General features: G+C 37.5%; 2 protein-coding genes across 3 annotated transcripts; both read right to left on the minus strand.

Annotated features, from left to right (window-relative positions):
• On the minus strand, positions 1-3065 carry LOC116247564 (uncharacterized). The gene is made up of 4 exons (XM_031619738.2): positions 3057-3065; positions 1609-1990; positions 527-597; positions 1-254 (listed from the first exon to the last, which is right to left on the minus strand). Exons 1-4 carry the CDS (start codon positions 3063-3065, stop codon positions 84-86), a joined length of 633 nt encoding a protein of 210 aa, XP_031475598.1. The 3' UTR covers positions 1-83.
• Positions 3066-4274: 1209 nt separating this feature from the next.
• LOC116248341 (probable U3 small nucleolar RNA-associated protein 7) lies at positions 4275-15768 on the minus strand. 2 transcript variants are annotated; one of them, XM_031621080.2, is made up of 8 exons: positions 15559-15768; positions 12954-13062; positions 12736-12825; positions 10763-10895; positions 9585-9703; positions 8557-8624; positions 6101-6149; positions 4275-5678 (listed from the first exon to the last, which is right to left on the minus strand). In XM_031621080.2, the coding sequence occupies exons 2-8, from the start codon at positions 13020-13022 to the stop codon at positions 4659-4661; spliced, it is 1548 nt and encodes a 515-aa protein (XP_031476940.1). In that variant the 5' UTR covers positions 13023-13062; positions 15559-15768; the 3' UTR covers positions 4275-4658. The 2 variants fall into 2 exon arrangements, with proteins under 2 accessions (XP_031476940.1, XP_031476941.1); XM_031621081.2 differs by lacking the exon at positions 15559-15768 and adding an exon at positions 13865-14568.
• Positions 15769-15819: the final 51 nt, after the last annotated feature.

The raw sequence follows: 15819 nt of genomic DNA on the forward strand, positions 1-15819 counted from the left end.
GAAATAAAATGGCTTTGCAAGACAAGATCAAATAGAAGATGGATTATACAGAAACTTGGGCGGAATAAACATATAGATTTCATTTAGCATCTGAACAAATAGATACAGCGATAAACATGTGCAATTGTTTCATAGATTGGTGTGACCACTTTTTTCGGAAAGGCCTCCTCCTCACCACCACAAGCGGGCTTTATAGTTTCACCTGTCATTGGACGCACATTGCCAGCAAGCATTCCATAAAGTTCGAAAGCCATCTGCAAACAACACCATTACTGAAAAAAATTTTGTGTAATATTCACTTTGTAGATTAGCCAACTAATATTAGATTTTGAAAGAATGGGAACTATAATGACAAGTTAAAAAAAAACCTTAAAAATCATAAGTAAAATGTACCAAAGTACTAGAAAAGGAAGCAGGACTAGTGTAACATTTACAAAACCAACATGCAATGTATGCAAAAGTACACCTACAAAATGATAAATGTAGCAAAGACACTCTGGCATGAACCGAAGGTTTGCAGCCTCACCCCAGATAAGCAGATAAAGGCCCATATACAATATCTTACGCTGCTGCACCTCTTGGTGGATGTTTGGCAGCCTGAAAACCAAAATGACAGGTTAAAGGATTAATAAGGATGCAGAATCACATATGGTGGAGGAAGATTCATTAGCATGTTGATGATTGTTTTACAGTGGGGCAGAGATTAAATTAACAGGTCCCAGACATAATTCTTACCAAAGGCTTTGATGATTGTTTTACAGTGGGCCAGAGATAGGAAGATTTATTAGCATGTTGAGGAGCACATCATCTATTCTGAGATCGTGTGCAGCTTTTGCCCTTTTGCAGGTGCATATCATGTGTTTCTGTGAATGAGAACTGAAGTCTATATATTATGAGAATTTTTGGACAGACACTGACCACTGGAAAGCTTTCCAAACCTTCACGTGGCTGCCAAAGGCAAACATGTTTGCCAGTTTCTAGACAAGATTGGTGCTTTTTCAATGCTCATCATGCCAATTTTATTGGAGACTGGTAGGAAGTCATCAGACTGTGATGGATACTTCGTGAGCTACTGCTCTTATAAATATTGCAGATCTTTAATTTGCAATTTCTACCATCTGAAATTTAATTTCTAGTTTCTCTAATATGTTAGCTGGTGACATTTTTTACTGTTAAGGGGCTTGCTTAGTTGTTTAGCATAATCGCTGACACATAAGAAGCACCACAAAAAGGGAGAGAAATTTACAAAAAAGCATTACTATTCAAACTTTGCGATGTACAATGGTGTCTAGAAGACTTTGCTGATATATAACTAGAGGATTCTAAGTTTATACTGATGGAGTGGCATGAACAAGAAAATGGTGTAAAATCCGAACTCATTGACAACATCCAAGTAGTGAAGGTATCCAGAGATTGAAGATCTTGTACATCAGAGTGCTTCCAACTTTAGAGCCCTTGCACAATTTAGTTGGTCCACATGAGCAGGTTAGCTAAGGTTGGGAGTCTCAGAACATCCAAGACAAGTCTAAAAAGAGGAAAAAGTAAAGAGGGATTGCAGCAAAGATGGAAATAAAGAGGGATTGAAGCAAAGATGGAAAAGAGACTCACCAGAATGGGACGAACACTGCTTCTTCCAACCACACGCAGCGCGAAGGAGGAAGAGAAAAAAGATAGTGAGAAGGAGAGGGCTTCCCCCAACGGATGTAGCAATTCTGAGGGCTTCGATAGAAGACAGGATTTTCACGGAGGGAGAGGAGCACCGATAGGGGGAGAGGGCTTCCACATAGGTAGAGGCCTTCGACTGCGGAGAAGGCTTCGACAGAGGAGAGGTCTTCGACGGAGGGAGAGAAGCACTGATAGGAGGAGAGGGCTTCGACGGCGGAGAAGGCTTCGACAAAGGGAGAGGAGCAGTGAGAAGGAGCAAAGCGAGGAGAGCCCTAACGGCTCGTAGAAAAATCCCTGGAAAAAAGTCGGACCTCTGGAGGTCCGACTTTTTTCCGCGTTAAAATCTCTCTTGTCGTACAATTTTTTCGAGGTAACATTTTCGGCGTTTGATGGCCAGCGGAAAAACCGTACAAGGGAGTGAACTTTACCTCGATAAATAGTGTTTTTCCTTGCAATCAAACGTGACCTAAACAACAAAAAAAAATTGACTCTAGAGGCAAAGATAATGAGGAGGCCTTGGAGCTTAGTTTTCGAACAGTGGGTTGTTAACCTCTCGCTTATACACATGGAAAGTACTTCTGCAAACAACATTTAAAAATACATTGAAACCTAATATAAAGCATGCATGTGCCTTTGCGTGTGTATAAAGTTCATGAATATGTAAATTAAACAAATGCGAAAAATTACGTAAACTAATTATGGACCATTTGGTCAATTTAACCGAAGGATTTTAAAGTGCCGTTTGTAAAGTTATTTTTTGAAAGTCAAAAACTTACAGCTGCCAATTGCCACCACCTTTTTTAGAAATTAACCATATACTTGGTACCTTTCATACGAGACATAATGATATGCAAATGTTTTCTCTCAACACTTAATGTCCTTCATGTTGGTATTCTTTCATGACAATTGTTTTATCCAGTAGCTTTAGAGTCCAACCACCTTCCAACAATATAGTAAGCGATGAATAAGCGTATTGTTGCAATGCAAATCATATTGCGTTTTTTCATTATGTTTATAATTTTTTCTTCTTGTTGTTGTTGCAATCTAATTATAGAGCTTGCTTTTGATGCCTCGGGGCACTACCTCTTCTACGCTTCAACTTGTGTATTGGCGAGTTAGTGGCTATTTGTTAAAACATTTAATTGGTCTTGTAGGATCTATTTTGTTTTTGATACACTTGCAACATCTTCATAATGATCTAAGCCAAAGAAAACTACCAGCGTTTCTAGTGTTGTGGATCCTTACCCACCCTTTTATGTTCGTATTAAAAAATAGCATGAACCAAGATGCTTGATAATATGTTAGATGGGCATATGTGACCCCTAAAATCTCAATTTTTTGTTCAAAGTAAAGCTGTTTCTAAGTCTTATTATTCAAAGTAAAATCCTTACCCGCCTCATAGCCAGGTTTTATTCAGAAAAAGTTGAGAACCATATAACTTGGTATTATGATATGATACAAAAAACCTTCAATCTAGTGTTATTCAGTTCTTTTACTTTTTCCATATATTCTCTTAACCAAAATCTAATGGGAAAGGTAGCTATTATTTTGGAGGACTTGTAATTAAGAAGAGGTTGGCAAGGAGATTTGAACAGGTTTTTCAAGAGGTTGACCAATTGTTATTATTGCTGAAATTCAGATAGCTTTGGAGTCCACATTTCTTGCTATGATTAAATTCTCAATAATCATTCATATATTGTTAATATGGGGAAACTCGTAGCTATTAGACTTTGATGAGGATCATCCAAGTCATCGATTCTAAAGAGATTCGCTTGAAAGTGAAATGTTTTTTTCGAGAGTACAACATAGTACCCATCAAAAGAATAAGGAATTTAGTTTAAGGAAACCCATTTGTTTCTTTCCTTTTTTGCTTCTCTCTCATCATTTGGATGGTATTTCGTACTTCTAAAAAAATGAAAAACAGTTTGTCTTTTGTATTTGCAACTGAATCTCCACCATTAATCTGCATTAAATCCAATATATGAGCGTCCAACAGCTACCTGTTTTCTGTTAATATGATATATGAAATTAGACGTTAACCTTCTTAGTGCATAAATTCTAATAGTCAATAATAATCAAAATGTGGATATAGAATATAAAGATTTAAAGAATACTTATTTGCCAAGACCTCAAACATGCCTTTTTGCATAAACATTAAGTCTCCGTTGCTACATATGCTAACATAATGACTGTAGCTCAACAGTTGTATTTCTGAACTTACTGACATATTTCCTTTTATTGTGTTTTCTTCACATGGTAAAACATGTTCTTTTCCTTTAATGTTAAAACTAAAGATATTCTTACTTTCCATATGTGAGCCTTGCTTCTTGTTCCTCACCAGATTCCATTTTCATATTCCAGTTTTGCTTAAACAAATGAACAGGTAAAAGTTTTGAATCGGTGGAAACTTTGGTATTCAAAGATAGCGGAAAATTATCAGATACGTTATCTAGACATGAAATCGAAGCTTGCTTTGTTTTTGCAATAATTGGAAAATACAAACATGTTATGTTTCAAGCATGATCTAATTAACAGGCCAAAAGAAGAGATGGCAAGGTCTGTAACATGTACAGTTCCAGACAACCCATATTTTGGTCTAGGGAAAGAGATTTGAGAAATTAACTTCATGCATTAATAATATGCTTGAAAAACAGAACAAGCTCTTGGCTTAAAGGCCAACTTTCTCTGAACCATAAACTCTAGACTCGCAAGATCTATGGGTACAACATTCAAGAGAAGAAAATAATAAAATTTAAGAACAAAAGAAAAATTCGTGAGAATTTTTATCTCGAGCCAAAAAATGTGAGCCTTCATGCCGGGAACACCAAGCACATGTTTGACTAGGTTGCCAGAGAAGCAGTGCCTGGACTTGACCTCCCCATGCAAGGTCACGTTTACCTCCACAAGAAAAGGAGGTTGAACTCAGAATTTAGCTTCCCCTGCAGAGGGAACTCGGTTTAAGAATCAAGATCAAACTCCAACTTGGCTGCATCTCATTTACGTACAAATCTTTGAAGTGCCACCGGCAAATCCATTTGCTTTTTCTCAATCTTCTGTTTCTTGGAACGCTCCTCCTCAATTTGCTTCTCCAAGAAAGGTCGCTTCGCTTCGCTAATTGCTTCTTTTTTCTTCTTCTCTACTTTGCTTGGTTTACTTCTTCCCTTGGTTTTCTTGCTCCTTCGTATGCTCTTAGCATCGGCAACAGCTTCAGCCATTTCAGCTTCCAGTTCCTGCTTATTGAAGCCATTATCGCTCCCTTTTCTTTTTCTTTTGACAGAACCTATTTTTGTTGGGTTCAACATAATCATTTCTGGTTGCAGTTTGTCCAGCAGTTGATGCACCTCCCTCTCCCTCTGTTGCCGAGTAGTTTCAAATGGGTTTGCAACAAATGTATCGAAATTCGGCTCACCAGATCCTGGAACAAGAATAGAGGAGATGCCCATAGAATGCCCTAGCCCAAGAACATCTTCATATGGCTGGAATAGTAGATCCCCTACTTGAAAACCTTTCACCATTCTGTGTTTCATGTAAAATCTATAATCTTGATTGCCTGCTTCATCTCTCCATACTTGCACCAAGGACCCGCCTGCTAGGGCTAGGAGACCTTTCTGACTGAAGTCCATTGTTTTTGCATGCCCTGAATATGTACGTAAAACTTCAAACTTTCTAAGGTCCCACAATTTAATTTTCCTATCCACACCTGCTGTTGCCATGAGATGTCCTCCTCTGTGGAAGGCTATTGATGAAACAGGACCATGATGACACAACATTTTCACCAGAGGAGTGCCATTGTTGGGGTTCCACATTGTGACTTTCCCGCATGTGTGACCCAAGCCTATGACAGAATTGAAGGGATTTACCTTCATCACGTCACAATGTCCAAGGCCTGTCCTATGATGGCCCACCATTTCACCAGTACTAATATCTTGAAAATGGATCTGTCCAAATTTGTTTATTGATGCAAGGATCAGGTGATTTGTCAAGAATTGAACCTTCAGTGGTGACACACGCTCCTGCAATCCATTTTCCCCCATGGATGTTGCAAATTAACAGCAGGAAATAAGAATTTGGATTATTTCATGTAAACATTAAACAAGAACTAAAATACCTAAACTCAGCTCCAATAACACATAGATCACTTCAGGATGCACAATGGACTAGTAAAACAAGTTACTCAGGTAGCTGAAAGCAACGTGATCAAATAGACAATTTCCATTTCATAATTCATCTTGTTTTTTGTCAGGGGAAAAGAAATCAGATTCAGAAACACGTGCATTCATTAGTGTGCTCCCCAAAAGCAAAATCCAACTTAAACCAGTTGGTTTGCCACAAAGTTAAAGGTGGGAAAAAATGTTGACCAAACCTGACAAAGGGGACAAATTTGTCTTAACATCTCTAACTAGAAAAGGGTAAAGGAACAAGCAAAAATACAAACCTTAAGACAGTGAAATTCTGTTCCCTTCATGTCATATATATAAGCATACCTGCAATGAAGACCGTGTCAGCTTTTGAATTGCAACAGAACATCGACCCAATTGTCAAACCAATAATAACTAAATAGATATGTTCATCAGAAAACGCATGATCTTATAGTACATTTGGCTAACAAAAATGACAAAGAAATATGACTTCTTAAATAATAAACAAATTGAATGCCAACTCCAAGTGCTGTAAAATTTCTTAACAGCAAAGCAAAGCAAAGCAAGTTATGCTATTACTAAAAGCTGAAAAATAAATGTCTCGGCTGTTTTAGAAAGGGCTCAATGGCTCTGGTAGATGACATCAAGTTCCTTCCAAACATCTACTCTTCTTTCTGAACCATGGGTTTAGAATCAATTTGAAGATGCAGTGCAAACGAGATAAAAAGTTATCCATTAATTTCCTAGGCCACATGGGTGCTGCAAATAGGTAGCCACACCTGTTGGTGTGGTTCTTAACGATTTATCGTTATTACACTATTATGCTTTAATTCAAATGCATATATATATATATATATATATATATATATATATATATATATAGTAGTTAAGACTTAAGAGTGCACCAAAGCACCTCCCTAGGTGCCCACCTTTTTTACTAGGCTAAACCACCTAGGCTCTTAGGTTTCAAGGAAGTGTTTTACATTATTTTCTCCTGTTTTATGGTTCATAAAATGTCATGTTTTAAATTGTTTTGCTTATTTTTTCTTTTTCTTCTTCTTTTGTTTTCCTTGTCTTTTTTTTTCTTCTTCTTTTACCTCTTTTCATCTGTTTTCTTCTGCTTTTTGCCTTTTTTTTCTTCTACCTCTTCGTCCTTTTTTCCTTCCACATTGTTTTTGGCCCACCTAACCACTGACTGGTCTCTTGTATAGTTGCCACCTAAGCTTGCCTAACACTTTTGACCACTACCTATATAAACGGTTCACAGAATGTCACATGCAAAGTTTGTTTTTGGAAAAGTGGATGACAATGAGTACCTTTATTTTGTTAAAAAAAAACTGCTCGACAATCAACATATAGCACCTTATGAATGATAAAATAATGTTAATCGGACACTTCATATCAATGCTGCATGCTAGTCCGGGTATTACTATGATGATTCAGAAAGTGTCACGTGTAAATTTACTTTTCAAAGGTTGACAATAACTAGTATTTTAGCTTTGAAAAAAATAATTCTATACATGACCTGTGAACCATGAACAACCTTAATTGGGACAGTTCATAATCAGTACACCTAGCCCTCATATTTACTTGGTTTAATGTCACTTGATCATATGTATATACATATGTAAAATGAGTTGTTTACTCTTGTCAACTGGATGGTTCTGTTGCTGTCAGTTCAAAAAGCAAGGCCCAGAAAACACTTATTTTGCTACTTTTTCCATTTACTTTCTTTGCAGGCTATCAGGACTCCAGCCTTCTGAGTTGGCCGAGCAGAACTATCTGATGAACCAGATGAATCTGCAGTCTACACAATCCTCATATTCTTGCAATCCATATCAGCACATCCACCCATGTTTAGTTTTCATATTCTTGCAATGCATATATCAACACATCCACTCATGTCTTTTTCAGAATGGCACACATGCACTCGGGCAGGCGCCCACGTTTCCATTGTCAATGGTTTACCAAAATTAAGTGGGGTTAGGGAAAGATATTTAATTTTTCAAAACAAAATTGAAGGACACAAAGATGGCAATATTGCCCGCTCTGTCTCACTCTCATCACATGAATGATGTCATGGTATCATAAGATTTCCAAGATGTACGACATAACCATTATCTAATGAAGAAACATGCTTTGAATTAAACCTGAAAACTACAAGGTCAGGACCAAAATGAACTTTTCTAGCATGGTCCCAAAAGTCAATATAGCATATCAGCAGCAGAAACTTTTGCTACAAAATAGCAATATTGATGGGTCAAGTTTCATCCAGAACTCTATAGGATTCTGGTTCAGTTGTAAAAGAAAAGACATCCATTTAATGCTTCATTTACTTGTTTAACCATTTTTGAATCATATTAAGCCAAATAGAACTCTGATATGATAATAAGAAACAAGGAATACATACCTCACCCAAATTCCAAACAGACGGATATAGTTGGCAATTTTTACAAATTGACTGATAAATTTTAATTAGCAAGGTATCCCAATTTTTTTTTTTTTTGAGACTTACATATATCCACCCTCCCCCCCCCCCCCCAACACCTCTAATTATTTTTAAAAATTTACTAATGCAACATTCATATTGGAACGCATTTGATATTTTATCTTGGATGAATTTAGAAAAAGGAGACAGTGCACCACAGATATGTATATACTATATATTTGTGTGTGTGTGTGTGTGTGTGTCTGTGTGTGTGTGTGTGTGTGTGTGTGTGTGTAAACAGAAGTTCATGCAAACACTGCTTACTTCTTTTGAGCTGTTGCAAAAGTATTCATAACAGGTGAAAATGCCACATCACGAACTGTCTCACGAACCTGGAAAAAACAACCATAAGCCAAAGCATTTCCACATCACACTTTCTGTTTCCTTTCAACCAAATGCATAGCAATCAGCATTATTGATTTAACAACATGCAGTCATGCACCTATTCAAATGCATTAATGCAAATAAAAGCACAACCAAGAAAAAATATTTTAACATGGATTTAAGTTAGTAGTGACACTAAAAGAAATGTGTATGTTCTACACAGAGAGAGATCAGAAAATTTATCCTGCAGCAGATACAGATGTCCCCTTTGATTTTCATATATCTTTTTGGTGTGTCATTCTTCTATTACTGTGTACAATGCAAGAGTGTCATATTCTGAAATTTTTATAAAGAACTGAAGATTAGGCAAAACAACAAAAACATGCTAAAATCTCAAAAATTTTCATTACACTCCTAACTTGAAACATATTACACGAGATTGGCAGTTAAATGAAACTTTTTGGAACATAAGCTTTTTTTTGCTATTTCAATTTTCACCAACAGTAAAGCATCCTTTCATTTTTTTTCATCGTACTTTTATTTTACATATTGGCATCTGTGTTTTTACATCTACTACAGGATGGCATTGCATCCACAAGTACGCAATGTTTAGTAACTTTTCCAGCCCTGGCAAAAGCATCTAGAGGTTAAAACAAATATATACAGAATGCATCAATGACAGAAACCAACATTTTTGTCATGGATAAAAATAATAAAAAAGCCAATAACATGACAAGAAAAGAACCAAACCACATTCATTTTAGGAATCAGATAAGAAGCTTTCTCCTGTTTCTTGCCATCTAAACAATGTCAAAACTATAGAAGAACTTAAAGAATATGTGTGACAACAGTCAGTGACATGGTTCTAATTGATCTTTTTAAGATGCCTTTTCTTTCTTCCAGAAATATCTGGTGCAGACATAATCCCCTATCTACAGAACCTTTCCAAAATATTCAAAAGAGAAAACCTGAAATTCTTTCTTCAGGTGCATGGTTCTTGTCTCAATTATTGCTAAGTGTCCTTTCCGTCCTGCAAACACCATGTGGCGACCATTCAAGGAATAATCCAGTGTGTACGGTCCAAAGTCTGTCATCAAATGCAAGGTGCAGTTTAATCACTGGCTTTAATGCTGAACAGGAAATCTAGATCATTTGTGACAGAAAGTGAAAGTGGATCTGCTTTTGAATCCATAACTGATTAGAGTATTTTCCTACTGCAGTGAACAGGTTAGGTCCTAGCAATATATCAAAGTAAAATAAAAAACCCTAACGAAAATGAGATCATTAAAAATGTAAAGACTTCTACCAGTGTGACAAATGTCAATAATACTTTACAAGATTTGTCTGATGCTATCGCCAAACAGAGTAACAAATTCCTTACCAGAAAATATTGTGATATTTTCAACTTCTCAAAAAAATAGTTATCATGATATATAATTTTTACTTTTCCATCAAAATTCCAATTTTACTAGTATTTTAACTTTTTAAGCATATATTTTCATTTTTATTTTTCAAATTTAAAACTTATTTAAATTTTTATCAACATTAATGAAACAATATTAGTAGAAAAATCATAATTTCCTTTTTTCCATTTTTTATATGTTTTAAATTTTGAATATCTGAGGATTCTTACCAAACAACAACAATTTTGATGCCAAACTCCCAAAAAAAAACCTTGCCATAGAGAACAACATATGTCACAAAGCTTCCTACCTCATGACAAGCTACAAAGACAGTTAAGCACAAAGAGAAAGTACCTGATTAACAAGCTACAGTTCAGTTGACTACAAGCAGAAAACACTATTTTGGACATGCCCCTGGATAAACTATTCATATATAACAGCTTGAGGGATAATTAAAATCTGATTATCTTGTCATCAAACTTTAGTGATTTGTATAGGCCAGTATTACCTATTGACATTTAAAACCATCTCAGTTATCAATGTAAGATTTTGTCCTTAAAACAGATTATGAAAAAGATTTTTTTTTTTTTAAAAAAAAAAAAACCGCAAGGATCAGCTAATATGAGGACATTCCTGTACAAACCTAAGCATTGAAGTCAGAGAGAACAAAAGGGCATAAAGGAGTAGAAAATAGCCGCATGCTGGTGTTATATGAAACGCCCATCGTTTGCTCAGAACCTAACCTGGTAGGACTATATCAAATGCCTTCCTAGAGCTCAAAAGATCAACTTCACGAACTATAGCATCCTGTTTAATATTCCAAGTTTTCTCCAAACCTTCAGCCTCCAAATAGCCACCTTCACTTGGCATCAACCACTGCAGTCATTTGTCAACCAGTCAAGGCTCTTTCGAAGAAGAAACAAGGTTTACCATTCACCTCCAATACCATAAAAACAACTGATAAGAAAAATTAAAAAAAAAAAAAAAGGAACCCTGGCATGCATGCACAAATTATGGCATTAAAAGGTAAAAGCAACAAATTTTAAGTGCTTCTAAAATCATAGATTTTGGTTTTGTAGCTTAATATTGCATCTTGTCAGTTCAGTAGCTTGTAGAAAACAAATGTCACTGCAAGCACTCCATTAGTCCTTCCAACAGCAAAGTTGGAACTTCAGCCTATGTAATGCATCAAGCAAGATAGGGATTAAAAGGACTGACATAATAAAACGAAATCATTTCGCTTGAGGCCTGAAGTGCGACACACATCACTACTCCCTATGTCAATGCATATATACAATACCTTGACAACCCAAACAAATTACATGTGTTAGCTTACTATCACTAATAACATGAATTGTTTTATTATGTCCACGCATTAATATGTCTATAACGAGCACACTTACACATAAGGCCCCTGAATGATCCAAACAAAATGTGTACATTGTCTATTATAACTAAACAAATCTGATTGTCCTATTATTACTAATAATATCTAACTACCTTAAAATATTGATGTTGAAAATACTTTTGCATGTCAAATTTGGAAACACGACATCTGAGAAGAGGTTCATATAAAGATTATCAGCTAGAAAGCTGTTGACAGCATAAAACAAGTCCCCAAACCATCACAAGGCATCCAAAGAACTGGAGTATAAAACAAAATCAGGAGGATCCGTCCCCAAATCAAACAGTTAGGATTTTCTCTCCTCGAGCATCAAGTTGGACTATTAGGCACTTCAAGACTTGGTTCCTGTTCATGAGAAGCACGCTCCTAAGGACACATATTTTTTATATCAAAACAACGATTTAATCAAACAAAACATTATGTAATCAGAAAGTTGCAGTTTCTAAAAGAAATATGAATGATTGATTTTGATTAGACACTGTTTAGTGCTCTGTTCTTTCTGAAAACATTTTTCAGTCTGTGGGAAAGTTTGTTCTTTATTTCTTAAATGCTTCTCCTTCTCCTTCTATATGAAAATTATATGACCTTCGGAATAGGAGGAACTCCTGGTTTTTTAGTTACATCCCCCTTCCCACTTGAACCACCATTTCATGCCTCCACTTCCTAATGGCTTCTCGATTATATTCCCCTCCTTGGACCTTGTGATAAACACATTTGTAAGCTAAACCTTGTCAAAATACCAACATGGAAAGCTGATTCCCAATACTAAACTGCAAGAACACATACTTAATTCACACTCTGAATGCTTGGAAGAACTGCAGTTCAGAAACTTTTGCAAATCTTGCCTGAAATGGCGTCTACTTGAGAAACCAAAGGCACCACATGAATCAAATATGAATCAAATCTACTACCTCATCTACACCTGCTCAGAATATTACAAGCCATATTTGCAAGCAAAAAGCAGTACCAATGTTTTGCATACAGCATGGTGAGACAAGGCATGCAATTATGCAAAACCAAAAAAAGAAGACCCAAAAATCTCTCACAAGTGAAAGGTATCAAAATGATTATTTCCTACCAAGGATATCTGAATATATTAATGTGATTCTACAATCCAACATACGAATTGTGGGAAATCACGTTTGCAAATGACATATACTTGAATTGCGAAATCACAGAATAGAACACCAGTTACTTGATTAACATATTTCCATTTTTTTTTCTTTTTTCTCAGGAATGCAAAAATCAGCATGTGTATATCTGGAAGAATAATGGTAAGACCAAGACACCAATCTGAAAAATAAACAATACCTTGTCAACTTTAGCAGCAACTGTTGCAGATTTTCCATATAGCTCTTCTCTAGCAGACAATTGACCTCTAAGCTTTTTATCTTTAATTGCCTGCCGAAACAAAAGATGCAACGTCTGTCAAATTTCCACCAAGCCAATCTAGTGAAGAGCCGCCACAGAATTTCAACACAAGGAATGTCGACCAAATAATTCAATGATGTCAGCAGAACATATAGTACCTGTAACTTGGTATTATCTCCACGCAGATATTTCTTGAAGTCCAAATCATCTTCATCATGCACAGCCATTTTTCCGCTTTATGCACAATCAAATGCTCCGTGTGATAAACTGCCAAAAAGACATGCATCTAAGCCAACATTTAAAGCCTGCGAGATCTCAAGTTTTGAGAACCTTAAAGAGAAACAGTATTGGATCACATGAGAGGTCAGCAGGGGCAACTAATTGACAATTATCATTCCATCTAGGTGAAAACATAGAAGCGACGAACCAGACACTTGAAACACTAAAGAATCTCATAAAACCAAACATGCTTGAACCCTACTTAAAAATTAAAGTAATCACGCTCTCCATCAGAGGTCATAAATAGATTAAAAGCCGCAATGACAACGAAAAAAATAAATAAAACACAGTATAGCTGAATTCGCAAGGAGAATTTAGAACGATTATGTGGACATGTGTTTTTTTCCTGATGTAAACAAAAAAAAAACACACACACACACACACACAAGAACCAACTAAAATCTCCAAAACCGATATTAAGCTCCTAGCAATGCTCTGTCATATTTAAAAACCTGACCAATACGACCAACATTAATCAAAACTACGAAGACCAGCTGTTTTTTCTAACACCAGTACTGTGATAACCATGATTTGCTCAGAGCAAGAGTCAATATCACGATATCACTGTCTAAAACGATTCAACAGAAAAAGTATATGTCTGTGAGACCACTTATCCTTTTTAGGTCCATATCCGTCGTCCAGCCTCACTGAAGCAAATGAATAGCCTAAAGTTGAGACGTTGCATCGAGGCGAACCATGTCAGATCACTACGATAATACGTTACGCCCTTGGCAGACAAGGGGAGAGAGAGTGTGAGAGTGAGAGACAGAGAGAGAGAGGTTAGGGTTACCTGCGAGGGGGATGGCGAACTGCAGAAGACTGCTTCAGGCGAGTTAAAAGAGGGCGGGAGAGTGCAACCTGCGTGCTCGAGAGGGAGAGAGAACTTGGAGTTTGCCGTACGACGCCTGAGAGAGAGGGGAGACGCGAGGGAGAGAGGAAACCTGCGTGCTCGAGAGGGAGAGAGAACTTGGAGTTTGCCGTACGACGCCTGAGAGAGAGGGGAGACACGAGGGAGAGAGGAAAAAAAAGGAAAAACCTAGCGCCAGAATAGCCTAAAGTTGAGACGTTGCATCGAGGCTAACCATGTCTGATCACTACGATAATAGGTTACGCCCTTCTTCTGCCGCAACAGACAAGGGGAGAGAGAGAGTGAGAGTGAGAGACAGAGAGAGAGGTTAGGGTTACCTGCGAGGGGGGATGGCGAACTGCAGAAGACTGCAGCAGGCGAGTTAAAAGAGGGCGGGAGAGTGTAACCTGCCTGCTCGAGAGGGAGACAGTTTGCCGTACGACGCCAGAGAGAGAGAGGGGAGCTATGTCACCTGAGTGCGGGGTGCGGGTGCAGTGCCGGTGCGGCACATTCCAAAAAATTTAGGTGCGGCGGTGCGGTTAGAGTATTTTATATTTTTAAAATATAATAATATAAACCACAAAATTATTAAATAACAAGATCAAAATTACAATTTGTTAACATGAAATCATTATCAATTCAAAATTCAACAACAAATATATATCATCAATTCAACATTCAACAAGAAATATCATCAATTCAACATTAATATACAATTCTTCCTAAAAAATATCCACCCAAAAACATATTCTTTACATTTAATCACCACAAACACCAATGTGATAACAACATCAAGTATTGCCATTGTTGGTAGTTAAATAAAAGCATCATACAAAAATCCGTATATAGTATATACATACCAAAAATGCTTTAGTTCGTCTGGACATCTGAACCAGAAAAGCCAAAAAGGCTTCTAAAATTATGATTAGGTGAATAAAGAAGTCTTACATACTGAGCGTCAAACCATGCAACAACTTTAGTCCAATCCGCTAGAATAATCCGCCTTTGATGATCAAACACTTGGAATTTGGAAAGCAGGCAGTCTGATATGCCAGTTTTCGGCTAGAAGCGAGCGCAGACATGAAAAGAAATGGGAACACAGAAAAATTACAGACAATATGCCGCCCCCAGAGAAGGAATGAAGCTCTGCATTCCGAATATGTCCGTTTTACCATCTTCAACGCACACCATTATCATCTCACAACCACATACAACCCAAAAGAACACAGCCCCCAAAGCAAATCCCGACCAAAATTCACCAACAGAGAAGGAACAAATGAAGGACGAAGTCTACAGACGACAAGCAGAAAACCCACCAACAAATCAATCAAAGCCCAATCTTTATTAGGCTAAACTCTCCAAGGAGAACCTCAAGGAAAAAGAGAAGCTCAATAAGATCTCAGCTCTCACCAAGACCCGAAGAACCCCAACACTCTTAAGGTAAATCTGACCGCATTAAAGCCACCATCAGCAGCAGCATACTAAGCCCAAGCAATCAAGCTGCCCAGAAAACTAAAAATCATGCTGCCCAACGCAGAGAGAGGGAGCAGCGCAGACAGAAGGCAAACCGTCCTAATTGAAATCTCGGGCAAGAAGGCAAGAACTGAAGAACAAGAGAAGCGAGAGAGAGAGTTTACCGATGGGTAGTAGTGTGCGTTGAAGAGGGAGCAGCGCAGAGAGAAGGAGCGGCCGGCGGCGTCGCAGAGAGAGGGAGCAGCCGGCGGCGTCGCAGAGAGAGGGAGCAGCACAGAGAGCAGAGAGATAGAGAGGGCAACACAGAGAGCAGAGAGAGGGCGAGAGGGAGAGAGGGCAGCACAGAGTGGCTGACTGCACCCGAGTCACGTTGACCTTTTTGGGTGTGCACCTAAAGCGCACTCGCACCCGCAACGCGTCGACAC

This window comes from Nymphaea colorata, chromosome 2 (genome assembly GCF_008831285.2).
Source record: "Nymphaea colorata isolate Beijing-Zhang1983 chromosome 2, ASM883128v2, whole genome shotgun sequence".
Taxonomy (NCBI): Eukaryota; Viridiplantae; Streptophyta; class Magnoliopsida; order Nymphaeales; family Nymphaeaceae; genus Nymphaea; species Nymphaea colorata.

What these genes read in the sequence shown, in the direction of transcription:
- LOC116247564 (XM_031619738.2), bottom strand. An exon ending in GCAGTGTTCGTCCCATTCTG is followed by an intron (nt 598 to 1,608) that starts GTGAGTCTCTTT and finishes TTTGGTTTTCAG; the next exon opens with GCTGCCAAACATCCACCAAG. An exon ending in CCTTTATCTGCTTATCTGGG is followed by an intron (nt 255 to 526) that starts GTGAGGCTGCAA and finishes TGTTGTTTGCAG; the next exon opens with ATGGCTTTCGAACTTTATGG.
- LOC116248341 (XM_031621080.2), bottom strand. Translation starts at nt 13,022, where the DNA reads ATGGCTGTGCATGATGAAGATGATTTGGACTTCAAGAAATATCTGCGT. An exon ending in GAGATAATACCAAGTTACAG is followed by an intron (nt 12,826 to 12,953) that starts GTACTATATGTT and finishes TTGTTTCGGCAG; the next exon opens with GCAATTAAAGATAAAAAGCT. An exon ending in ATTTGATATAGTCCTACCAG is followed by an intron (nt 9,704 to 10,762) that starts GTTAGGTTCTGA and finishes ATTTGATGACAG; the next exon opens with ACTTTGGACCGTACACACTG.